The sequence below is a fragment of the Macaca thibetana genome, chromosome 7, assembly GCF_024542745.1.
Source record: "Macaca thibetana thibetana isolate TM-01 chromosome 7, ASM2454274v1, whole genome shotgun sequence".
Taxonomy (NCBI): Eukaryota; Metazoa; Chordata; class Mammalia; order Primates; family Cercopithecidae; genus Macaca; species Macaca thibetana.
In genome coordinates, this window is record NC_065584.1 from 143,709,636 (window position 1) to 143,735,353 (window position 25,718).

The 25,718-nt window shown below is 44.6% G+C and overlaps 2 protein-coding genes across 2 annotated transcripts in view; both read right to left on the reverse strand.

Moving 5' to 3' along the window:
* MYO1E (myosin IE) overlaps positions 1 to 25,565 on the reverse strand; it is a 240,413-nt gene extending 214,848 nt beyond the window's left edge. Inside the window, exon 1 of the mRNA XM_050796778.1 lies at positions 24,761 to 25,565. Within this exon, the coding sequence (XP_050652735.1) occupies positions 24,761 to 24,763 (3 nt within the window). The 5' untranslated portion in view covers positions 24,764 to 25,565. The remainder of the gene's footprint in view (positions 1 to 24,760) is intronic.
* On the reverse strand, positions 21,530 to 24,762 carry LOC126958484 (actin nucleation-promoting factor WAS-like). The gene has a single exon (XM_050796841.1). It carries the CDS (start codon positions 24,505 to 24,507, stop codon positions 24,100 to 24,102), a length of 408 nt encoding a protein of 135 aa, XP_050652798.1. The 5' UTR covers positions 24,508 to 24,762; the 3' UTR covers positions 21,530 to 24,099.
* Positions 25,566 to 25,718: the final 153 nt, after the last annotated feature.

The window sequence follows — 25,718 nt, forward strand, 5'->3', positions numbered from 1 at the left end:
CCTGTCAGATCAAAGCAGCACTAGATTCCCATCGAAGCGCAAAGTCCATTGTGAACTGAGCATGCGCAGGATCTAGGCCGCGCGCTCCTTATGAGAATCTGATGCAGATTATCCGAGGTGGAACAGTTTTCTCCCAAAACCAACCCCACTCCACACCCCAGGCTACAGAAAAACTGTCTTCCACGAAACCGGTCCCTGGTGCCAAAAAGGTTGGGGATTGATGCTCTAGAGGGTTCATGCTACTCCAACCAAAGTTCCAAAGAGATTTTGTTTTGGAACTTTGACACATTGATCCCAAATTTTATCTGGAAGAGTAAATGAGTATAAATTGCCAAGAACTCATTTAAAAAGGAATTTAATTAGTAAAGTCTTGCCAAAAAAAAAAAAAATATATATATATATATATATATAAACATATTCTAAAACTAGAGTAATTATAAAATGTGGTACTAGCAACTGGTTTGGGAATAAAGAAAAGGATCAAGGAAACAGAAGAGGCTAGAAACAAATGATAGATATGAATTTAACATAAGATAAAGGTGGCACTTCACAACATAAGACAAAGAATGCACCACGGAATAAATTATTTTTAAGACCATTAACCATTTGGAAAAAATTATACCCCTCCTTCACACCAGAAAAGTAAATTTTGGGTGACATAAGGAGCTAAAATTTAAAAATACAAAAAAGTTCTAGAGAAAATATGTATGTAATTACATAATTTGGGGTTAAGGAAGATAATCTAGGAAAAGCAAGAAAAACACCCTGTTGCTTATGATCCAAGACCCACGTCATTTTCAATTCCACACAGCTGTAAAGCAGCGGGTCCCCTTACTATCAGTTTTTCCACTGGAATCACCTGGAACCCTGGTGAAAAACAGATTTTGAAGCCTCATCCCAAACCAGCTGAATCACCTCCTCAGGTGGTTTCGATGCCTCGCCATGTTTTGGAGGCCTCTGGTCTAGGGTCAACGAAGTGGGGATGAGGTAAGAGAATTCAGGTGGTAAAACTACCATAGCCTTGCCATCGACGAAACCCCTCAGGCGCTAGTCACACAAAGGCTTACCTTTTGTAAAGTCCCCTGGGAACTAGTTTCCTATTTATTCAAGTCAGCTGTATTAAATAATACCCTCCCTAACCAAAAAAGCCAAAACCACAAAACTTCCTATGTTACATGGTGTGTTACAGCATGGCAAAAATACATCCCGATCAGTTTGCATTTGGTGTTGCCTCCAATTATTGCAGAGCCAACAATGCTTAAACATCCACCAACAGTGGCTCTCAACCTAGGCTGCTTTTTGGAACCACCCAGGAAGCTCTGAAAAGTAATACAGTTGTGTCTGAATCCTTTTGGTCTAGGATGGTGCCCAAGAGCTGTCATTTTTAAAAAGTACTACAGGTGAATTTTATCTGGATTAAGACCATTGGCTATATGTCAGAAACAACTTCTGTTCCCTGGAGTTCAATATCTTTTTTTTTTTTTTTTTTTTTTTTGAGATGGAGTCTCACTCTGTTGCCCAAGCTGGAGTGCAATGGCACGATGACGGCTCACTGCAACCTTAGGCTCCCAGGTTCAAGTGGTTCTCCTGCCTCAGCCTCTCCAGTAGCTGGGATTATAGGCATGCGCCACCACGCCCGGCTAATCTTGTACTTTTAGTAGAGATGGGGTTTCACCAAGTTGGTCAGGCTGGTTTCAAACTCCTGACCTCAGGTGATCCGCCCGCCTAGGCCTCCCAAAGTGCTGGGATTACAGGCATGAGCCACCGTGCCACCGAGTTCAGTATCTTAATGAGACACAAAAGCTTAAAGGGTCTACACAAGGCAGACCATGAGGCATGAGGTAAGAACATTTCAAACTAGGTGTCATGGACATATGGAAGAGGAAGGTGTCTATCTGGGAAGGCTTGGGGGTCCAGGGGAGGGAATTTTCTTGAGCCTAGATCTAGAAACCGATCTAAGACTTGGATAAGATGGAAGCACACCCAGGCAAGGGGAAAAAAGGGGATCACTTGAAACCTTATTAACAGTAATTATTAATTAGTAATTATTTCATTTTCCTCCCATAACTTCTCATATGAACATCTTAGACATATATGCGTATGCCTCCTATATTTTTTCTACTTGCAATTATAATTTTCTAATGATTTTGTCATACTGCATATGAAATGGATATAATTATATCTTTCGCTTCTAGACAAGGCTGTGCTTCCTCCAGCTCAGGATTAAGGCAGAAAAAGGTGTCTTTCCTTCACTCCCAGTAATGCACTATTACCAATCTACCAAATCTACCATATAAAAAAGGGTAAACTGAACCGACTCTATTCAGAAAATTTCTACTCAAAAACCTTTAAATTACCCAGCCAGTTAGGGAGGAGGATGATGAGAAATCATCCTCATCCTTGCCAAGAATTTTTTCAAATAAGCAAACTATCCTGCCCAAATTCGGTGAATGCATTACTAATTAATTTCGTTCTCTGATGTCTGTTCTATATGATGATGATATAACTTTCTGCAAAACAAAAATTGAAGCACTCTACATCTGCCATCCATCCCTCCCCAAACTAAGAGATACGAAAGTTTGAGGCTGGGCAGGTCAAGCAGAGATGTGTCTGTTTTCTTAAACCATTTCTAACCTTAATTATGTTCAACTGAAGCATTTCCTTAACGGGCAACATGCAACTCTTTCAAAGACAATCTATTAAAAGACTGGAGAGAAATGATATCATTTCCCTAAAATTCAGTGAGCCACGACTTGAACAGGTTTGTTAGAAAAACACTAATGCGGTAATTCTATTGTTGCCTCTAACTTTAGGGCAATGTGGTAGAGTCAGAAAAGAGGGGTGGCTAGAACACAGCCTCAGTCGCGACCAGGTTGTGGTGCATTACATAGTCCCAACGGTGGTATCTAAGGCATTTTATAATTTTCTTATTAATTGTCAATGCATCACCACTTGAATGAAAAGAGAATGGAAGCTATTCTTACTTCATTTTTTAACAAATGAAACTGAAGTACAGTTAAGTAATTTGTTCTACTCAGTTCCAGGAAACAATGTTGGGAGGAGGACCTCCTTCCCTGATCACCAGGCCAGCCTTTCCTCAGGGTGGAAGAGATCCACTGCTGCTGTCTGCTGACTCACCTTCACACTCCAGCTACAGGATACATTGACTCAGTTTCATTACTTTCTATTCACCATCATTGTACTCGTAGACATTCAGAAACGGGAGTTCCAAGAATTGAGCAGAAGGAAAAGAATGTAGATAAAATTGAAAAGGACAAAGTACAGCCTCTATCATTCAATAAACCAGAAAAGACACAGAAGAATGTAGTGTCTGCCCTCAGAGACTACATGCATTACTGAGAGGAAAGTGGGGAGAGGAGGCCAGATCCACAACTAACCATAATTCCCCAATATGAACTGTCAGATAACCAGGGAATGTCGAGGGTGTACAGGAATGTGGGAAGGCCAAAAGGAAAGATGGTGAATTCTGAAAAATACAAAGAAATGTAAATTACCTCTGATCTCAAGAGGCTTACAGTCTACTTGGGCTGTAAGAGACTGTATGAAAACGGATAACAATGCAAGATGACATAGTTTAGTCCCAAATAAATAACTCTATGACAAGGGCTACAATTTGGAGAAGGGAATGATCTCTATGAGTTAAATCAAAGGCTTCCAGGAAACGAGTCTTTATTTGTTGTTGTTGTTGTTGTTGTTTTGTTTGGTTGGTTGTTTTTTGTCTTTTTTGAGATGGAGCCTCGCTCTGTCGCCCAGGCTGGAGTGCAGTGGCGTGATCTGGGCTCACTGCAAGCTCCGCCTCCTGGGTTCATGCCATTCTCCTGCCTCAGCCTCCTGAGTAGGTGGGACTACAGGCATCCACCACCCACCCAGCTAATTTTTTTGTGTATTTCTAGTAGACACGGGGTTTCACCATGTTAGTCAGGATGGTCTCGATCTCCTGACCTCGTGATCCGCCCATCTCAGCCTCCCAAAGTGCTGGGATTACAGGCGTGAGCCACGGCACCTGGCCTTACTTGGTTTTTTAAGGATTCAGATAAACAGCAAAAAAGGGAAGGGAAATCTAGTCACAGGAAATGGTCTGACCAAGGAGTGTATTCTAGGCAGACTATAAAACATAAACCTGAGAATAAGTTCATTCGTTCATTCAATCAATATTTAGTGAGAATCTACTGTGTACAAGCACTGTGCTAGGAGCTAATAGTAAGAACAAGGCATGTAGGCTGCCCTCACGGAGTTTATTTCAGAAGAACTACTGGAAAATCAAGTTGGATAAACGCAACCAGTAATTGGTGTAATTTAGACCGTAATGCATTTTGGTCTTTAGACTGTTCGCAGTGGGAACTGAGAGTTTTTGAGGAAGAGTGACAGGTGCAAAGCTGTGTTACTAGAAGATGATGTGCTGATGCTATTTCTGTGAATTACAGGGGGATAAGAGTGAAGACCACTTAAGAAACTCTTGTAATGTTCCCAGTATAAGACAATGCACATCCAAACTGGGGTGGCCACTGTGAAAAGGAAGGGGGGGCCCTGTGAAGATATACTCACAGGGCGGTGGAACTGGCAGGAGCAAGGCAGGGAGGGGAACAACAGACAAAGACACTACTGTCTCCAGCATAGATGCCTGGGGGAATTCTAAAAGGAAAACCAGGTAGGAGGAAAAGGTAAAGTGCAGTTCTAAAGCACCAGGACTGGAGTGTTCTGAAGGCTGGGCTCTTTTTCATGCCCTTCTCTACTTTCATGCTATTGATAGTCCCCATTCTGGATCTCTTTCTTCTTCTCTGGCCTGACAAAATCTGTTCTCAGCCTCTTTAGGAGAAGGTTTGATAGACTAGTTCAGAGGGATCAGTAATGAGAGAAAGTATGGCATGGACAGCAGCCGTGGAAGAGGCACCCCGGGGTTGATAGGTTTTCCAAGCGTGCTGTAGGCAACAACCTATTCTGTGCATCTCCTTAAAGACAGCTGGACTCCCCCCAGAATTGTCTAGGAGAAAAGTTTCCCTTGATTCCACTTGGAGGAATCGCTCTTTAATTTTTGGTTGAGCGGGATAATTAGAGATGACTGAGTCGCATATCTGAAGGCTTGGGATATCTGGCACGTCCCTAAACTTGGAAGATGATATCCTGGAGGGCGGCCATCACACTTCCTCTGGGGAAGTGTTCCTGTGCAGTAGTGCTTTGTGATCACCTAGAGACCTTGTTAAAACACAGATCTGGAATCAGGTGTGGGTGGGGCCTGAAGTTCTGTATTTCTAATAATATCCCAGGGATGCCCATGCCGTTAGTCCATGGACCCACAACTTAAATATGCATGTGTCTAGAAGCAAACAGCGCCTCTTCTAAGCAGACCTTAGATTCAGATGACCAGGAGTTTAAATCCCCTCTCTGCCACTTTTCAGACGGGTGACCTTGAACAGGGTACCTAACTCATTTTCCTGTCTGTAAACCAAGGAAAATACTAATACGTACTTCAAAGTAAGTACAAATGCTGGATGATACAGAAGTGGTTTCTTAGTAATTGCTAGATCCAATAGCAGATTCTCTTCTATTCAACAGCATGTTAAACTGTTAAATTCACGGAAGCATACCCAGCCCCACTCAAAGGCTCTAAAGTCTGCAGAAGGAATTACCAAGAAAGCAAAGCACAGAACTCCCTCAGAAACTGGAGGAGCCATTGAAAACTCTTTATCAACATGTAATCCTGTACAATCACAAGCACTTCCGAAAACAGCATTATCCTGTATTTGTCTGAGTGATTTATAACGTTAAGATCGACCACATGATTTCCTAGCTCTAAATTTCCCAAACTCCGGTTTGCAGGCAAAGGAAGCATTTCTTTTCTAAGGAGGTCAGCACACCTAGATTTAGCCAACAGCAGTTGATTTCACTTTCTTCAACCTTCACATTTCCCTTTCTCAAAAGTTGGATCCCACCTGCATTAAAAATTACTGTCCTAGTACATTACAAAGTTATTCAATCTAAAATGTCTTGTTTATACTAAATTTATAAAAATGCATTTAAACCACGTGCAGTGATGCACGTCTGTAGTCCCAGCTACTTGGGAGGCTGAGGTAAGAAGATCGCTTAACCCCAGGAGTTTAATTAAGGCTGCGGTGAGCTGTGATGGCACCACTGTACTCCAGCCTGGGTGACAGATAGAGACCTTGTCTAAAAAAAAAAAGCATTTACAACATGAACCAGAATAGTCTTATACTTGATTCTTGGTCAAAGGTGAAGAAACAGGCCAGGTGCGGTGGCTCACACCAGTAATCCCAGCACTTTGGGAGGCCAAGGTGGGCAGATTACCTGAGGTCAGGAGTTCAAGACCAGCTGGCTAACATGGAGAAAACCCGCCTCTACTAAAAATACAAAAAAAAATAGGCGGGTGTGGTGGCACGTGCCTGTAATCCCAGCTACTTGGGAGGTTGAGGCAGGAGAATCACTTGAACCCAGGAGGTGGAGGCTGCAGTAAGCCGGGATCACGCCATTGCACCCCAGCCTGAGCAACAAGAGTGAAACTCTGTCTCAAAAAAAAAAAAAAAAAAAAAAAGCAAAGGTGAAGAAACAAACCTCTACATTTTGAAAAGCAAACCACAGCTCTGTAAACGTGAAATTTTTGTCCTGTTAAATATCACCATTCCCTTGCACACGTTTATCTTTTAACCCCCAAAACCTAAAGCATGTGAACATAAATGTAATCATAAATATCAGTCTCCAAAATAATCTACAGTTTGTGTGTACAGACAAAAAGTGTGCATATTTTGTTTTTAAAATTACTCTCACTTTCTCTACCACACACTAAGAAAAACCCCCATTTGGAGAAAGCCACACCCATCACTAACGGGCTCCATCAACCTTTCAAAACAACACTAAGGGCAAACATTAAGAGCCATTCAAAACCAAGGGAAATGACAAGACATTAGAAAAAAGTTATCTCAATGTAAATGTAGCTACTGGAATTTGTGAGGAGCAGAATAAACAAAACAATTAAGCCATTAGCATGTCTCCTTTGAGACTGTCCTGGCCTTTGGAGGAGGGCAATACCAGATTCCTCTAGCGCAGGTGGGTGGTGCGTTGGCTTAAGGAAAAACACAGGCAGCAAATTTTCCTCTTTAAACCAGAACAGACACAACCTTGGTCAGGAAATTCTACATTCTGAAAGTCCGTATCACCTAACAAGGAAAACCTTATCCTGGACATGAATCTGGCAGTGATCTTTTATATCAGCAAAAGCAGCCTAACTCCTCCCCAAAGGTCAGAAAAGCCCTCACTTGGGGTCACAGGTCTGGGTGTCCTCAGGTGGCAGAACTCGAACAGGCTGCTGCCTCCATGCCAGGCGGGCACCTGGCATATGAACCTAAACGTGATCATAAATATCAGTTTCCAAAATGGTGCCCAGGTGGACACCATTGCAATGGCTCTCTGTTCGGAGTTGGGAGCTTTTGAACGGATAGCACTCTGGTGAATTTTGTTTCCATTTTGACCCGTAAAGAATAGCTCCACCCCTTGTGGGGACAGGTCAGGACTGGTTGTGTGATCTCAGGTAATTAATTACCCAGCCTCTCACTTGAAGGGGCCTTAGTAGGAAAGGAGTGAGAAACAGGTAGAAACCTTCCCAGCCTACCAGCTTCCGTCCACAGCTACTCCCTCCTGCAGGAGACCCACCAAACCACTAATATCCTGTTCTGTGAAAAGAAAACTCAAAAGGAAGCCCTAGTGGTTTTATCTGAGGAGGCTACTTTTATCTTTGAAAAATATTTCCAGTTTACAATTAGTTGTCTCCTTTAATCCGCTGGCTCTCATCAATCACTCATTCACTGGCGGCTGCCTTGCTGCCACCAAGTTGAATTGGAAGGTTTTCAGTCCTCTGGGCACTTTTGGTCTAGTGGGGAACAGTTGTTCAATTCAGCAAAGTTGCCAGTTCTACCCCATGCCAGAAATACCAACCCGAACCATGAGCATGACAGTGTCCCTCTCCTTCATGACTTTCCAACCAAGGAGGATGGAATAATAAATATTAAAAATATCACTCAAAAACTTCCGATTGGCAGGAGGGCCCCAGTTTACCTTGTCTGTCTCGACTCCTCCATTCCTTGTCTAAAAGCCACTGGCAATTCCTCCTTTCAAATGTTCTAACTGGTGATCTACATATCTTTCCAGATACTACAGGTTAACCTACTCCTGCCACTCATGTGGGAGGCTTTTTCTTTTACCCTTCTGTAGAGCTGAGCATATTTCACCCAGCCACCTGGAGCTACATGGAAAATGTACTCTAAAAAGCTCAAAAAGTGCAAATCTGCCAATTTTTCACTTGAGTTCCAGAACAAAGATTTCATGGGCACAGTTTGACCCTGCCAGTCTTAGCTTTACCTAAGCATTTTAAATATCCAAATTCAACCTGTCCTTCAAAACCACATGCAATTTTAAAAAGCAAATTGTCTAACTAATGCACAATCCCATGGCAATTCTTTCAATTCCTTTTTCCATCTCTTGTATTTGCCTATTTCTTTCTTCCTTTTTTTTGAGACAGGCTCTCACTCTGTCACCCAGGCTGGAGTACAGTGGCATGATCAGGGCTCACGGCAGACTCGTGCCAGGATCACGCAATCTTCCCACCTCAGCCTCCCAAGTAGCTGGAGCTACAGGCACACACCACAACGCCTCGCTAATTTTTGTTTATTTTTTGTAGAGATGGGGTTTCACAATGTTGCCCAGGCTGGTTTCGAATGCCTGGGCTCAAGCAATCCACCTGCCTAGGCTTTCCAAAGTGCTGGGATTGTAAGTGTGAGCCACCGCACTCAGCATATTTGCCTATTTCTTAGGCATCTACACTTGTGAAAATCACTGGCAACATATACAACAGATTCTGTTTTCTAGGAGAACTACCTTTTGTTAAGCAGTTGTAGGGGGAAGGCGTTTGCCCCATTTTCAGCATTATAGCTACTGATGAGTGAAGAAAGGCATCATGACTGCAGATTGCTTTCTACCGCCTTCCAGAGACAAGCCACGTGGCTCTCCGGTGCCCTCTTAAGTGTCTTTTTATCAGCTGTCTCCTCTCTGTCCTCACCATTCCATCTTTCCAAAGGGCAAGCACAACGGAGCGAGGAGTGACACACATCAGACAAGGTTCCCAACGAAAATCAAAGGCTTGTGACATTTAAATCACAGGGTGCTTTCACCGATTCATTCACTCCTCCTGTTCACTCTATCAGCTGAGTACCCAAGGGCAGCAGTTTTTTGGAGATTTTAAGGATGCTCCACCTTGTAGGCAGTTCTGCACCCTACTTTTGTCCCTCAAGGAAAAGACCTGGGGGTAGTTTTAAAGATTGTATACTCAGCGTAACACAAATAGATACAAGCATTTTTCCCATTAAGTTTTTTGGGGTTTTTTGGTGTTGTTTTCTCTGAAACAGGGTCTCTCTCTGCAATCTTAGCTCACTGCACCCTCTGCCTCCGGGGCTCCAGCAATCCTCCCACATAAGCCTCCCAAGTAGCTGGGACTACAGGTGTGCAACACCACACCCAGCTATTTTCTGTACTGACAGATCTTTGCCATGTTGCCCAGGCTGGTCTTGAATTCCTAAGCTCAAGGGATCTGCTTCCCTTGGCCTCTCAAAGTGCTGGGATTACAGGCATTGTACCACTGTGCCCTGCCTCCCATTAAGTATTGTTTTTTTTTGTTGTTGTTGTTGTTTTGTTTCTTTTTTTTGAGATGGAGTTTCACTCTTGTTGCCCAGGCTGCAGTGCAAGGGCACAATCTCAGCTCACTACAACCTACACCTCCCGAATTCAAGCAATTCTCCTGCCTCAGCCTCTCGAGTAGCTGGGATTACAGGCGCCCGCCACCACACCCAGCTAATTTTTGTATTTTTAGTAAAGATGGGGTTTCGCTATGTTGACCAGGCTGGTCTTGAACTCCTGACTTCAGGTGATCCACCTACCTTGGTCTCCCAAAGTGCTGGGATTACAGGTGTGGGCCACTGCACCTGGTCCTCCCATTAAGTTTTAAAATAGTATCGTATACTCAGTATTGGAAGTCAAGAAACAATGAGGGGAAGCAGGAATAGGGAGAGGAGAGGCTGGGATACCAAGCTGAACAAGAAAGGATTCTACCTGAAAAGTAACTGATCAGAAGGAAAGATAAAATGCACATGAACAATCATAAGATCTTTATAGATAAAGTGCTCATATGAGTTTTTGAAGAAGGAGATAACTTTTTTTTTTTTTTGGAGAAGAGTCTCACTCTGTCGCCCAGGCTGGAGAGCAGTGGTGCAATCTTGGCTCACTACAACCTCCGCCTCCTGGGTTCAAGCAATTCTCTTGTCTCAGCCTCCCGAGTAGCTGGGATTACAGACACCTACCACCACGCACGGCTGTTTTTTTTGTTTGTTTGTTTGTTTGGTTGGGTTTTTTTGTATTTTTAGCAGAGACAGGGTTTCACCATGTTGGCCAGGCTGGCCTCAAACTCCTGACCTCAGGTGATCCGCCTACCTTGGCCTCCCAAAGTGCTGGGATTACAGGCGTGAGCCACCATACCTGGCCAAGGAGGTAATTTTCAATGTTAAGGCTCAAGAAGGCAAAGTTAAGCCTGGTCTAAAAGAAGAATTAGACTGATGGGATGGAGACGGGAGGGAACTGATTCCAGCCAGACACAAGCTAAGATGGAGAACATCTAAGCCTGAAAGGGAAACACCAAGTGGATGAATTTGGTCAGCTGATATAGGTGAGTGCAGCCACACTGCAGAGGTGGAATCGTAGGACTTGGCAAGTGGTGGAATGTCACAATTCACTACATCTTAACTACAGCATATAAAATTCACTTTTGTCAACTGACACTTAAATACAACTGCTGCAAAAAACTAAAGACTCCTGACTCATAGCCCCAAACAAAGAGGACAGTGTCTCCTTGGCTCTGTAGAGCAGACATTGCTTGCCACATTGGCCTCCATGTTTGCTTGCAGAGTTGCTAAGCAGGGCTGGACCAAGGAGGATCAAGAGAGCCTTAGGGAGGAGGAGGAAAAGGAGAAAGAGGAAGAGGAGGATGAGGAGGAGGAGAGAGCTCCTTTTCGTTTGGTGGCCTTAGTTATGTTTCCTCACTTCTCAGCAGGTGCAAACTATGTCTCCTGCCTTCTCCAGCTCTCCTCATCCTTTCCAAGTCCAGATGAATGCTTCAAGGAGAGGATGGGCAAGAGGCCTTGTGGGGAAATAAAAGGACACTAGTTGGAGCATGTGTTTGGGGTGTGGGGGTGTGTGAGAGAAAGAGCTAGAAGGAAAAGGCCATCCCAGTTTTTCTACACCCCAAGCCCTAGCTCTAGATCATAGAAACAAAGCACAGAAATCTGCCCCAGAGTCCAGATATTAAAGCCCAGCAATATCTTATGTGCCCTCAACTATTAAGTACTGATTTTATAATTATTATCAATGTATCCTCACCAGGAAAATAATGGGTTTTCCTTTTTTTTTTTTTTTGAGACAGAGTTTTACTCTCGTTGCCCAGGCTGGAGTGCAATGGCACGATCTGGGCTCACCGCAACCTCTGCATCCCAGGTTCAAGCGATTCTCCTGCCTCAGCCTCCCGAGCAGCTGCGATTACAGGCATGCGCCACCACATCCGGCTAATTTTTTATTTTTAGTAGAGACGGGGTTTCTTCATGTTGGTCAGGCTGGTCTCAAACTCCCAACCTCAGGTGATTCGCCCACCTCAGCCTCCCAAAGTGCTGGGATTATAGGAGTGAGCCACCGTGCCCGGTCAATAATGGGTTTTCAATTAATTATATAAAGTAAAAACTTTATGTACCTGACTTATATTTATTTAGAGTCTGTATTGAATGCATTTTTCTTTGTGATCACAGAAGTATTTACCACTTTGAACCTTTCTTCTAATACTCTATTATGTTTGACTTTCAAACATTTCCAGTAAAAGCAGGTTTACGACCATAATTCCTGAACTGTCGGTCAAGAGACTTGTCTTCTAGGGACAACTCTGCTATTAACTTGCCAAGTAACTGAGAGACTGAGGTCAGGCCACTACAATTCTCTGGAACTTATAGGGTCACTTCGGGAGACTATGAACCACATTGGGGATTTATGAATCTTTTTCCCAGGAAAAAATTCACATAAGAATGAACGTGGACACAAACAATTTCATAGACTACCCTGGAAGTGGTCTCCAGGATACTTCTCATCTTGACATTCCATATTTAAAGGTAGTTGGTCACTGAAAGAAACAAGGCTGGGCACAGTAGCTCTCACCTATAATCCCAGCACTTTGGGCCACCAAGGCAGGAGGATCGCTGGAGACCAGGAGTTCTGGACCAGCCTGAGCAACACAGTGAGACCCTGTCTCTACAAAATATATACATATATTTTAATTAGCTAGGTGTGGCAGTTCATAACTGTAGTCCCAGATACTTAAGAGGCTGAGATAGAGGCTCTCTTGAGCCCAGGAGGTTGAGGCTACAGTGAGACAAGATCACATACTGCACTTCAGCCTGGGTGACAGAGCTCACACCTGTAATCCCAGCACTTTGGGAGGCTGAGATGGGAGGATCCAGGAGTTTGAGACCAGCCTGGGCAACACAGCAAGACCCCATCTCTAAAAAGAGGAAGAGAGGAAGGCAGTGAGGGAGCGAGGGATATTATTTTCTACAGCTATTACCATGATACATATGAGTAGTGCCTAGGTAGAGCTGGGACTGTAGGATGGGGAACCAATGCTATCCTGCACACTAAGATGTGAATGCCAAGATATCACTGCCAGATCCTTCTGTGGATGACGCTGGGCCAAGCTCGAAGAAGTCCCCTCAGTGGCTGGAGATGCCTACATCATTCTATAAAACAAAGCCACTCGTATTAAAAGTTAAAGGGAAGCTATTTGCTTTGGTTCTCTGAGCATAGCTCTTCTTTCAGTCCAATGAGCAGTTAGTGTCCAGCTTTGCTCTATGTGAAAGCCAATATAATGTGGAGATATTTATGGATGAAATGTTATGCTATCTAGCATTTGCTTCAAAAGAAACCGGGGGAAGATAAGAACAGTGAAAACAAGATTGGTCATGAGTTGTCAATTGTTGAAGTTGAGGAATTTGTTTTCTCTCTACTTACGTTTTTTCAAATTTTTGATTGAGAGACAGAGACAGAAAGTAGTCAAAGTGAAAAATCAGTAGGTTAAGGCATTTTTCATGTCCTGTGCAAGTCCTAGGCATGAAGCTAAACTAATCCTACTCGATTCACATCTTGAGGAGCCCACAGATAGCACGATCTGTGGCTCACAGAATATGGAATCGACACAGGGTTATTTTGAGAACCATCTTACCATCCAAAAGACATGACTTTCAACCAAGGGGAAAAAAAAGAATTTTTGTCTGTGTGAGGAAAGCCTTTCTCCACATGGACAGCTCAGAGGTGGGTGAAAACGCAGAACTGGGCAGCAAGAAGTACTGTCCCCACCTTAGAAGGCTTGCGTTCCCCTTTCTGTCCAGCAGGCCATTGAGCCCAGCATGGTTTGGCATGATGGACTGCCCTCTAACTTTGGGCTTAATGTAAAATGTTTCTTATTTTGTAAGCACTCTTATTTTGTAAAGCACTCTTTAGCAGATAGAAAAATTGTTAGCTTCTGCTTTTGCCCTTTTTTCCCCAACAAAAGATAGCAGTTTTAGAATCAGACTGAGTCTCCATCAACACAAAATGGACTTCAGCTCCAATTCCTCATGCCTTGGGAAAACAGCAGCAGACAGAGCAGGAGCCATGCTGGCTTCTGTCAAACACAAGGGTTTGGGGGATCAGCCAGGGAAAACTGGAGCTACCACTGAATCTATTCCTGCTTCCATATATTCAGGCAATGTAGGAAAGGTGACAGAAAAGGTTGAGGGTGGGGAACTGAATCTGAGCCCTTGGGGAGTCCTCTTCCACAAGGACTCTGGGCTTGACAGTGTGACTTGCTTCGGCCAGTGGGGAAAATAGCAAGCATGATGCAAGCCAAGGTTGGAAAATGCGTGTGCCCTGGAGCTTGTACCCTTGCTTTTCTTGGGAACCCTGTGGTGTGACCACTACTATGTAAACAAGCCAGAGCTAGCCTGTTGTGACAAGAGATACGTGGCCAAGCCATCCAATGGTTCCAGCTGAGATTGGACCAACTACCAGACATGTGAGTGAGGCCACCCTAGATCATCCATTCCCAGCCAAGCCACTAGCTGACCACAGTGACTGAAGGAACCAGCTGAGACCAGAACTGCCATGCCAGTGCACAAAATCATGAGAAAGAATAAATGTTTATTATTTAAGTTACTGAGTTTGGGTGATCTGTCACACCGAAAGCCAACACAAGGAAAGGTGACTAAGCAGAGCTAAGATGTATTGAACATTGGGAGACATATCCCCTAATGACTCTTTATACAATAGTCAGTGGGACTCACTATTGATGTGATTGTATGTCAACTGTCAATGAAATAACCTGATATAGATCCAAAATTTACCACACTCCCTAATACTCATTTCAAGACAATGTTTGTTGTAATTCTTGGAATGCCGCTGTATGGGCTTCAGGGGTTTATAAACCTCCTGAAGTTAAATGAAGAATTATATTTATATGCATTTTTTGGTCTCAGCTGAACTGAGAAAAGATGTTAAAACTACAGAGAATAACAAAGCAATATATATGTACAACTGCCTAGAATTAATAATATCTCATATTTTCTTTGGATTTTTCCATATATAAAGCAAATAAAACATTACTGACTCGGTCGTCTCCCTTTCCTCTTTCTCCCTTCAGTATTTTGAACTTGGTAGGGATCTTTCTAGTCTGTGGATTTTTTTTCTTTTTTTCTTTTTCTTTTTTTTTTTTTTTGAGATAGAGTCTTGCTGGGTCGCCCACACTGGAGTACAGTGGGATGATCTCAGCTTACTGCAACCTCCTTCTCCCTGGTTCAAGCGATTCTCCTGACTCAGCCTCCCGAGTAGCTGGGATTACAGGCATCCACCACCACGCCAGGCTAATTTTTGTATTTTTAGTAGAAACGGAGTTTCGCTATGTTGGCCAGGCTGGTCTAGAACTCCTGACCTCAGGTGATCCACCCACCTCGGCCTCTGAAAGTGCTAGGATTGCAAGAATGAGCCACCATGCCTGGCCTATATTTTTTTAATAATATACGCACAAATACATATATATACACACACACAAATAAATGTATAGACCCCCAAATAACATATGTAGTCTTATTTTGTGTTTTTGACATTTTTCTTAAATGGTTTCAGATATGCATCTTTCTACAACTTGCTTCTTTACCAAACACTACCCTTGTGACACCTATCCATATTGATACTATATTATCAAATAAGCCACATGAATTTCTCTTCTAATGAACATTTAGATTGTTCCTGTTTTGTTTGTTCTCGTGATCTGTGGAATGTTTATTTGTTATTATGAACACTGTCAGGGAACAGGTCAGTAGCTTCCAACATATTTTCAGAGGACTTCAGGACATTCTCCCATCCAAATGTTAGGAATCTCTGATAATATGATGGGGGGAAAGGGCAATGTCATCATTTTGCATTGATGCATATTTCTGCATTACAGCATTCCCAAGTCTTGAAGGAAGCGATCTTTACTTACATTCTTATAATAGCTTATTAGATGCTTTTGAATTTAAATCTAAAATTTTCTATAAGGTCTGCATCTTCCTAAGACACTAAAAACGGCCCTATTTTTTTTTCATTGAAAATCTCTTAGAATCAGATAATACTGTCCAAAACAATCTGTTACCATGTAATATTATCCTAAATTGCTGTCAACATCAAATGGTGGTCACACCAAATAAATTCCTAAGACACTAACAATGTGATATTCTAATTTTGTTGTTGTTGCATATATAAGAATTAAACAGCTAAATCTCTGTTATCTCATTTTCCTATTTTGTTATTTTTAATCCTAGTTAAGATTAGAGAGCCTTCTAGTACGACTTTCTTTTACTTTTTTTTTTTTTTTTTTTTGAGACAGAGTCTCGCTCTATCGCCCAGGCTGGAGTGCAGTGGCACGATCTCAGCTCACTGCAAACTCAGCCTCCCGGGTTCACGCCATTCTCCTGCCTTAGCCTCCTGAGTAGCTGGGACTACAGGTGCCCGCCACCACGCCCAGCTAATTTTTTGTATTTTTAGTACAGATGGGGTTTCACCGTGTTAGCCAGGATGGTCTCGATCTCCTGACCTCACGATCCACCTGCCTCCGCCTGCCAAAGTGCTGAGATTACAGGCGTGAGCCACCACGCCCGGCCGACTTTCTCTTACTTTTATGCTTGTTCTCGCTATGACATCTTCTAGTCTCTACGGCAAAGTCCCAAAGCAAGGAAATTAAAACGCAGAACACTACTACTCATAACAGACAATGTTTTTAAGTCTAAATTATCCCACCCTGGTATTACTGAATAAAATCAACCAAAATTGATGATTTTCTATCAGCCTTACCTTCCTTCAGGAGTATGTGAAATAATGAAAAATTATACAAATACTTGGACTTGGTATTGTCAAATTTATAAATAATTTATTGAATTGCTTTTGAAAAAGCATGGACTTAGCAGATCTGGTTGGTTACATACAAATTGTGTGGCCCTGAATAATTCCCCTCCCATCACTAGACTTTGATTTTCTTACCTGCAAAATGGCAATGAAAACCAACACTGGTGCTAGAATGAAATGAAATCATGTATATGGAAGCCTTTTGTTATTTCTCCACTATACGGGGAGCTTCTCATAAGCAGAGGCAGAGCCTAATTAATCTTTTTGGAGACAGAATCTTGCTCTGTCACCCAGACTGGAGTGCAGTGGCATGATCTTGGTTCACTGCAACCTCCACCTCCCATTTCAAGTGATTCTCCTGCCTCAGTCTCCTGAGTAGCTGGGATTACAGGTGCCCACCACCCCGCCCGGCTAATTTTTTTGTATTTTTAGTAGAGACAGGGGTTTCAACACGTTGGCCAGGCTGGTCTCGAACTCCTGACCTCAAGTGATCTGCCCTCCTCGGCCTCGCAAAGTGCTGGGATAACAGGCCTGAGCCACTGTGCCCAGGCCTAATTCACCAAGCCTGTTTGCTAACCTCCTTTGCCATGGCAATGTCTTCTCTCTACTTTGGGATTCAAAGCTCTCCATCTCCAACCACTCCCGTTCTCTGGTAGGACCAGCCATATTTGCCAAGGAAGACCCAGACATCTGAGTACCCACTGGTATCACACATTTGAGTGTCAATGCCAGAATCCAGGGGGAGCACCAATGGTAGGCACCTTTGGGCTAGAACCTGGGAATGTGGAGTATGCATCCCAAACTCACCCAAAGAGGGGGCTTCATATCTCAGGAGCCAAAGAAGATTAAGCAGCCCATTACTGACCACAGCAGTTCTAGTGGGTGGAAGGAGGAACTCTCCCCGTGCACACTTCTGGAGGAAGTCTCCATGCAGTTATGACACACAGTAGGTGATCAGGCTACATGGGATTATAATACTGCCACCAAAATATAATACACTTATCAAGAAAAAGGATTTCTAAAACAAGTAGAAAAATACAGAGCACAAATTATATATTTGCCCCATAATTACAACCACATAAAAGCAATGTGTTTGAGGCCCGATGTGGTGGCTCACACCTGTCATCCCAGCACCTTGGGAGGCTGAAGTGGGTGGATCACTTGAGGCCAGGAGTTCAAGACCAGCCTGGCCAACACGGTGAAACCCTGTCTGTACTAAAAATAAAAAAGTTGGCCGGGTGTGGTGGCGCGCACCTGTAATCCCAGCTACTCAGAAAGTTGAGGCAGGAGAATTGCTTGAACCTGGGAGGCAGAGGGAGGTTGCAGTGAGCCGAGATTGTGCCACTGCACTCCAGCCTGGGCGACAGAGTGAGACTCCATCTCCAGAAAAACAAACAAACAAACAAAAATGCAGTGCATTTGAATAGACTGGAAGGAAACCCAAAGACAAAAATAATTACTGTGTTAGAGTGTGGTAGTACTATGGGTGGATTCTTCTAAATCTTTTTTTTTTTTTTTTTTTTTTTTTTTTTTTTGAGACAAAGTCTCATTCTTGTTGCCCAGGCTGGAGTGCAATGGCGTGATTCAGCTCACTGCAACCTCCGCCTCCCAGGTTCAAGCGATTCTCCTGCCTCAGCCTCCCAAGTAGCTGGGATTACAGGAGCCTGCCACCACACCCGGCTAATTTTTGTATTTTTAGCAGAGACGGGGTTTCACCATGTTGGCCAGGCTGGTCTCGGACTCCTGACCTCAGGTGATCCCCCCCACCTCAGCCTCCGAAAGTGTTGGGATTACAGGCGTTAGCCACTGCGCCCGGCTGAATTCTTCTAAATTTCTTATAATGAAGTTAGTACAGTAACCTTCCACCTACAAGCAGACTTTCTTGAAAAGTCTGAGAAAGAAAACTACCTGGTCACGTCCAGACCCTTAAAGAATGATTTCCACCACTGTTTGGTAAGAAAAACTTTATTCGACTGGGATCTAATAAGGTTAGATCTGCACTGGATCAGATCTACCTTGGATTCTGGCACCAGCTCAGCTAAAACATAGCTACGAGACTTTGGAAGTCATTTAACCTCTCTAGATCTCTCTGTGAAGTTAACGAACGGACTTAGGATAGAATTCTTAAGCTCTCTTCTGGGCTTTCTACAAGGTAGCCTATGTTTTACTTTCTGTAATGTAGTGTATGACCTTAAAGTGCTATAAATGACTTTGTAACAAACATTATCAGAGCTAAAAAGACCCAAGAGAGTGTACCCCCTTCAGAGCAGTTATTATACTTATTCCAGGAAAGAGGGACCTGCTGGATACTGCATCTCTTTAGTGGGGCTAATTGTTCTGCCTTTGAGGCACAATGTAACTTCTGGAAACAGCTGAGAGGTATATGGTGTAAAGTCTGGTGAGTAATAGGAATGATCGCACTGGGCACTAAGGAGTTAAAAAATAAAAAATAAGGCCTTCCCTCCTTCCCTCTTCTTCCCTTCTTTCTCTCTCTTTTTCTTTTTTGAGACAGAGTTTCACTCTTGTTGCCCAAGCTGGAGTGCAATAGCATGATCTAGGCTCACTGCAACCTCCGCCTCCCAGGTTCAAGTGATTCTCCTGCCTCCGCCTCCCAAGTAGCTGGGATTACAGGTGTCAGCCACCACACCTGGCTATTTTTGTATTTTTAGTAGAGACAGGGTTTCACCAGGTTGGCCAGGCTGGTCTCAAACTCCTGACCTCAGGTGATCTGCCCACCTCGGCCTCCCAAAGTGCTAGGATTATAGGCGTGAACCACAGGGCCCAGCCCTGTCTCTTTTTTTTCCTCTCTCTTTTTCCCTCTCTCACTCTCACCCAGGCTGCAGTGCCGCAGTCACAGCTCACTGCATACTTGAACTCCTGAGCTCAAGGAATCCTCCCACCTCAGCCTCCCAAGCAGCTGGGACTACAGTGCATGCCACCACGCCTGGCTAATTTTTAAATTTTTTTTTGGTAAATGCCTGAACCACCACACCCGGCAAAAAATAGGTTTTATTACATAGCTCATAAATGACCATTCAAAAGTGCTTTGAACAACGACAATGACGTCATTCTCATGGTGGTAACTCAGAAGGGAGGGCCAACTTCATTCACATGTACGGTTTAAGTTCTATGGGTTGTCAAAGTCCATGTCATTATGTTAGGGCTGGCTTTTATAGTTGTACTTCTCTCAAGTGTGGCTGTCCCAAAGATATATGAAAACAATACTTTGCTAGGATGCCCCAAAATCCTTTTGTCTCTGCCAATATAAATTCTGAAATTGAAATTCAAAACACAATTTGTTTAGCACTATCACAGAATGTGATTATAAGGCTGAGATGTTTATTTTAATATCTTCGGCATTTAACCTTTAACCTCTTATTTACTCTGTAAATATCATCTCAGCATGCTGAGAAAAAGAAAAAAAATTTTTTAACGCACCATTAAGAAACATTTTAATCACAGATTGGTAAAAACACAAGTTGCTGCATTTTTGCAAAAAAAAAAAAAAAAAGACTCAAACTTGGAAAATCATGACTGTACATAATTCCTATATATCCTACCATGAAGTTTATAATACCTTGCACTTACACAGATTTAAAATATTTCTGCTTTTTGAAGCAGATAAAGAGCTTTCTCAAATTCCTAACAAATAATAAGGCCCCATACTTGTCTCATGAGGAAACACAAGGCACTATATGTTGTCTTTCACTGAGTCTCACCGGAGCTCTTCACATGCCCACAGTAGGCACAGAAGCAAAATGTTGTATTCCAAGTTATCAGAATGCTCACCACTGCTCATTATCTAACCCTCAGGATAACTCCTGAGACAGACCTCCAATTCATGAGATTCAACTGAGAAAGGAGTGACAAACAAGAAGTCCATCATGTGACATTGGAGGCCATGGCATTTTCAGTGGAGGAAGGAGTTGAAGGGTTGAAGAGAAAAGTTCAATTTGCAGCCTCACCACTCGTGGAACCATCCTACACAGGTGCTGAAATAGCTCCAAATAGTAGCAGCTGGATGCAGACTTTCCCTGTTATAATAGCTTAGAGATTGTATGGGCTGAAAATACCAGGCAGCTCCCTCTCTTTAGGGAGACCCAGTAGGAAGGTGCGGATGTATCAATAAATATTGAACGCCACTACTGGGTATGTGGTGAACGTTTAGTCATTCTTCCTGGTGAGTGAATGAGAAGAAGCACTGTGGTTCACAGAAGGACACCATGTTAAGACTTACACTAAAGTGGCTGCAAACAGCTAAACTGCAGGTGTGTTTGGCCCCTCTGAGATGATCAAGTCACATATGAAAATTGGCAGAGGCCGGGCGTGGTGGCTCACGTCTATAATCCTAGCACTTTGGGAGGCTGAGGCGGGCAGATCACCTGAGGTCAGGAGTTTGAGACCAGCCTGGCCAACATAGTGGAACCCTCTCCAAAAAAAAAAAAAAGTTTGCAACCACTGACAAGGCTGTAGTCCTCAGCAAAAGTGTGGTGTGAGGTGACTTTCAACTTCAGTGAACGTCTGCTTCTTATACTTCTCCATCCCTCTCCATCCACTGCTCCACTCGTTTTCTCTCCAAGGAGATGCCTGGCCTCTCAAATATTTCCCAACTAGGACAGCCCACTCACACTTGTCCCTAGATAATGTCCCGGACTCTAGGTATTTCCCTAACCCTTTGCCTCCATCAGAACTTTTTTTGTGCTTGATCCCATTCCTTTCTGGTTTTGTTTTGTTGTATTGTGTTGTTTTGACTAGGAGACTGCTAGCTATCTGATAAACTAATCAGTGGAAATCAAGTAGGTTACCTTCCCAGGAAACATTTGAAATGTATTCCAAACTTTCTAAACACATGCCATGCCGTCACCTAAAGGAACTTACCTACCTTATCATCAGTTATCCATCAGATTTCTAGGTTGTAAATCTATTCCTGGGTATTCTTGTGTGTCATATCTATAATTTACTCACAAGTATATGCAAGTAAGGAAAAGGGAACAGATCTTGAACATGTTCTGAGGTGATGGTCAATTCAGATTTGCTCAAATATTTCTGTATATTTAATGCACAGAAACCTTGCATTAAAATGAATCACAATTTCTGGATCCAAAGTACACAGCAGATCTAGAGCCATGGGTTTGAGTCTATCAGAGAGTTCAAACTGGTCATGGGCACAATAGCTGAATTTCCTTTGCGGATGATGATAAACCCAGATTCTCCAAAGGAAGCCTTAGATGTGTATTACGATTAAAGTCAACAGAGATTTTTTTGTACTCTGCTAAACAACCTACACTAAATTATAAAGATGTGCAGGGGTTTTTTTAACTTCTTCGAGTCTCCTAAGGAAAAAGACACAAATAACTATTGCCTGGTAGTGTTCTTAGTTTTCTCAAGATAGAAAAGTGTCCCAAAGTGAGTTTTCAGGAGGAAGACAGAAGGTGAACTACAAGCTGTACACTGTTTTCATGAGTCAGAAAATGAAAATGGCTATTTTCCTTATGAGTCACAACTGAATGAGTCTTAGTAGGGCCTCGGGTACAGATGGAGAGCCCTCCTACTATGCTACCAGACTTCCTAAAAGACACATACACACAAACACACACACACTTACACCGAAGAAGTCCACAGTACAGGTGCTCTCCCTACAGCCCAGCCAAGGGCCTTCTTTTTCTTCTTCTTCCTAATAATTTTTAACTGAAACAGGGTCTCACTATGTTACCCCAGGATGGTCTTGAACTCCTGGGCTCAAGTGATCCTCCTGCCTCAGCCCCTCCCAAAGTGCTGGGATTACAGGCGTGAGCCACTGTGCCTGGCTGCCAAGGGCCTTCTGATGACTGTTAGCCTCCACGCTAATCTTCAGCCACACCCAAAGAAGGTAATGTCCTTTCCCTTCCTGTTCTAAGCAGCTGAAGGGATACAACTTGGCCAGGCCTGGGCACATGTAGAACACAAAATGAAGTATCATTTGGCTTGCCGGAATCTTACATAAACATTAAATATTGTAACTTGGGTTTCTGATAATATTTAAGATGATGCTCTATTCTAAGGCAACTTCACATACATAATGAACAATTTTTCAAGTCAGGAAAGAAATGATTAACTTCAGCCACATCACTCTGGATCCAGTAGATCTACCAATGGCACATCTCCTGTTTCAGGACAGCCAGCTGTTTCAACTTTTCCCTCAGCTAACTGTGACCTCAGCAATCGTATCTGATGCACAGATAGTCGCCTGGCGGCGCACAACATGCCCATCTGTGCTGATGGCAGGGAGCCCATCAATCGGTAAGTCACACCTTGTCCCCGGATAGAACCGTCTCCTTCCTAGAGCATGCCTTCTTCGCATGCATTTAACCAAACCTCCACTTCATCTGCAAGGGGGCTGAATTAAGCATGGTGTCCCAGGTTTCGGAAAAGGCAACCGAAACTATATTTCAGTCCGTTCAGCATGAAAAATGAGTTTAACCGAGGGGAAGTTAATTTCCTCAAGGTACCACTCAAGTACTTAAATTCAGTAAGATTCTTTAAGTTCTTGACATAAACACATTGATTTTTTTAAGAAATATTGACCCACGGAAAATGATTACAGCAATTCTCAAGTACCAGGACTATTACATTGCTTCAATTCAAGGGACCAGGTGCCCAGTGAGGTAGCTTCACCCAAACACAGGCCCAATGGGAATGGTTCTCTGCTGGGGTGAGGGGAGGGGTCCAAAGTAACGTGGAGTAGACTGACTTCTTAAACCTTAAAACCGGAAGAGGAAATTTAGAGATAAAGTGTTCTCTTAGATGGGGCAAAAGTGACTTAATTTTGGACTATGTAAAAAGAAAAGGCTTTGGTCGAGGACGCCTTGAAAGGTTTCTCATTGATGTTTGTTTGTAATCATTCTTTTGAATAAACAGCACGGGGCAAGGGGGTATCTGAGCTTTGAGTGCAGGTTTCGATGGGCCTCGGCTGCTCCTTCCTCAGGCTGCTCATCGGATTATCGATTGTTTAATTAGTGTTGTGCTGGTTATCATTTTGACTTGGTTCTCTTCCACAGCCATTAGAAAACAGCAGCAAACCAGAAGAGGACGACATCATCCACCTAAGCAGGACTACTTGAAAAGAAGCAAGTGTGAAAACTATGAAGACTTGTAATAGTTTTTTTTTTTTTTTTTTTTTTTTTCCCTCTCTCTCTCTCTCTCTGATGAACTGCCTATCTCTTCAAAATAGAGTCCTTGCTTTTGTGCCCCGGAAAGAAAAGTACACCACGCCAAAGCCCAAGGGAGGTGGCTAAGGTTATACAGGGAGGGAGGGGAGTGCAGCTGGACTGGGGAGGTGGAATAGCAGAAAAGTCACAAGTCAAAGAGGTGACCCCTTCCATACATTCCCAAAGTGCCAAAGGGAAAAGAGCAACAAACTTGAAACTCGCGAGAGCGTCATTCCGTGCGAAACGTCCCCTGGATCCCCGAAAAGCCCCGGTCCCCTCGCGCTTGGGAAGGGGTGGGGTCCTCTTCGGGAGGTGTTTACTCGGCGTCCCGGGCGCCCAGACCTCCGGGGTCGGCGCCCGGCACAGGTCCGGGACGGCGTAGCTGCCGTCAGCGCCCGGATCGCCCCGGCTCTCCACAGCCAGCCCGCTGGCCGCCAGGTGCTCGCCCTACCTGGCGCCCCCGCCTGCCTTTGTGCGGCCCGCGCCGCCCCTCGCCAGGGCAGGCCGGGGACCGCCCCCGCCCGCGTGCCGCTGCCAGGCGGGACAGCTGCGGGCGCTGCCGGGCGGCGGAGCGGCGGCGGGGAGGAGAGGGAGTCGGCGAGAGGGTGCCCGGGGCGGGGCGGGCACGGCCGCGGGGAGGGCAGGGGGCGCCGCCAGCGGCTGCGGCGCGAGTCTGCGAGCACCTCCCCTGCCGGCTGCATCCCCCACGTCCCAGCAGGAGGAGGGGACCCCCTAGCGCGCCGTGCCCCTCGCCGCCGATGCGCCCACACCCTGGCTTCCGACAGCTGGCAGCCATAGCAACCCGGCCACAGAAAGTTTCGCGACGCAGAAGGCGACTTGGAATAAAGTTTTCCTTGGCCCCTCGCTCACTCTCCCCTGGCCCGGGTTTACAGAAAGCGGCAGGAAATCAGAGCTCGCGACGTGCCGGCTCCCGCGTCCACCTTCTCCACTCCTGGCCCGGGCAGCGCGCCCAAGGTGGGTGCACCGCGCCGGGGTTTCCTGCCCAGTCCCCCGGCCCGGCGTCCTGGGACGCGGCGCGGCCAACTCACCATGGTGACTCGCGCCGCGGTCGCGCCTCCGCCGAGTCCCGCTGCCGGGGAGCTGGGGCTGGAACGCAGTCTCCTGGGCGAACTTCAAAAGTTGGTTCCCCTCGCCAAAAGCAGGCTCCCGACACCCAAGCACTCACAGGAGCCAATGGGAACCCAGGGGGGACTCCATCCAGGCGGGATCGGCGGCGCTAGGTGAGGGCGAGACGGCTGCGACTTAGCAGGCGCGGCGCATACTGCGGAGGGCAGGAGCCCACTCGGAGCCGCCGCTTGCCGCCGGCCCAGGTGAGTCCGATGCACTCGGAGCGTCCGCCTCGCTAGCCTGCCTCGTTCCTCTTTCTTCGGCCACTTAATCCGTACTCCTCTGGCTGAGTCTCGGCTCGGGCCGGGCAATCTGTCCATAAATGGAGAACTCAGCTCAGGCCTGACCAATCAGGGTTTGTTTTCGCAGCGTCACTCCTCAGGGAAACCGTAGTAGCCAACAAGCTTGGAGCTGCTGGAGTTTCCAAAGACCTCTGGATCCTGTAGTCCTCCTCCCGCGCCAGCCTCCGAAGAAATCTGCGGACCCAGCTCGCTCCTGGTAGCAAGGACCCGAACTGTAAGGAAGAAAACCCTCGTGAAAGAGGAGCAGACCTTTCACTTCGCTGCGTTTTAAGACGAAAGTTAGGGTGGGTTTCGCTTCCAAGTTGAAGTGGCATGCATGATTTTCCCAGAACTTTTTTTTTAAGAAGGAAATATTTTATCAGCATAAAACATCAGAGTCGTGGCAGCAGCCCAAAGGAAATCCTTTTTCTTTCCTACGTCTAGATTGTGAGCAAAGTCAAAAATATCATTTCCCCACCCCTCCTTTTACCTGAATTTCCTTGGAAAACAAAGGAAGCCTTCCGGCTGCTTTTTCTTTCTTTTCTTTTTTCTGTTTTTCTTTCTCTTTCCTTTCTTCTTTTTTTCTTCTTCTTTTTTT

Excerpts from the sequence above, each read along its gene's own strand:
- LOC126958484 (XM_050796841.1), bottom strand. The coding sequence starts at position 24,507 with ATGGCTGCCAGCTGTCGGAAGCCAGGGTGTGGGCGCATCGGCGGCGAG.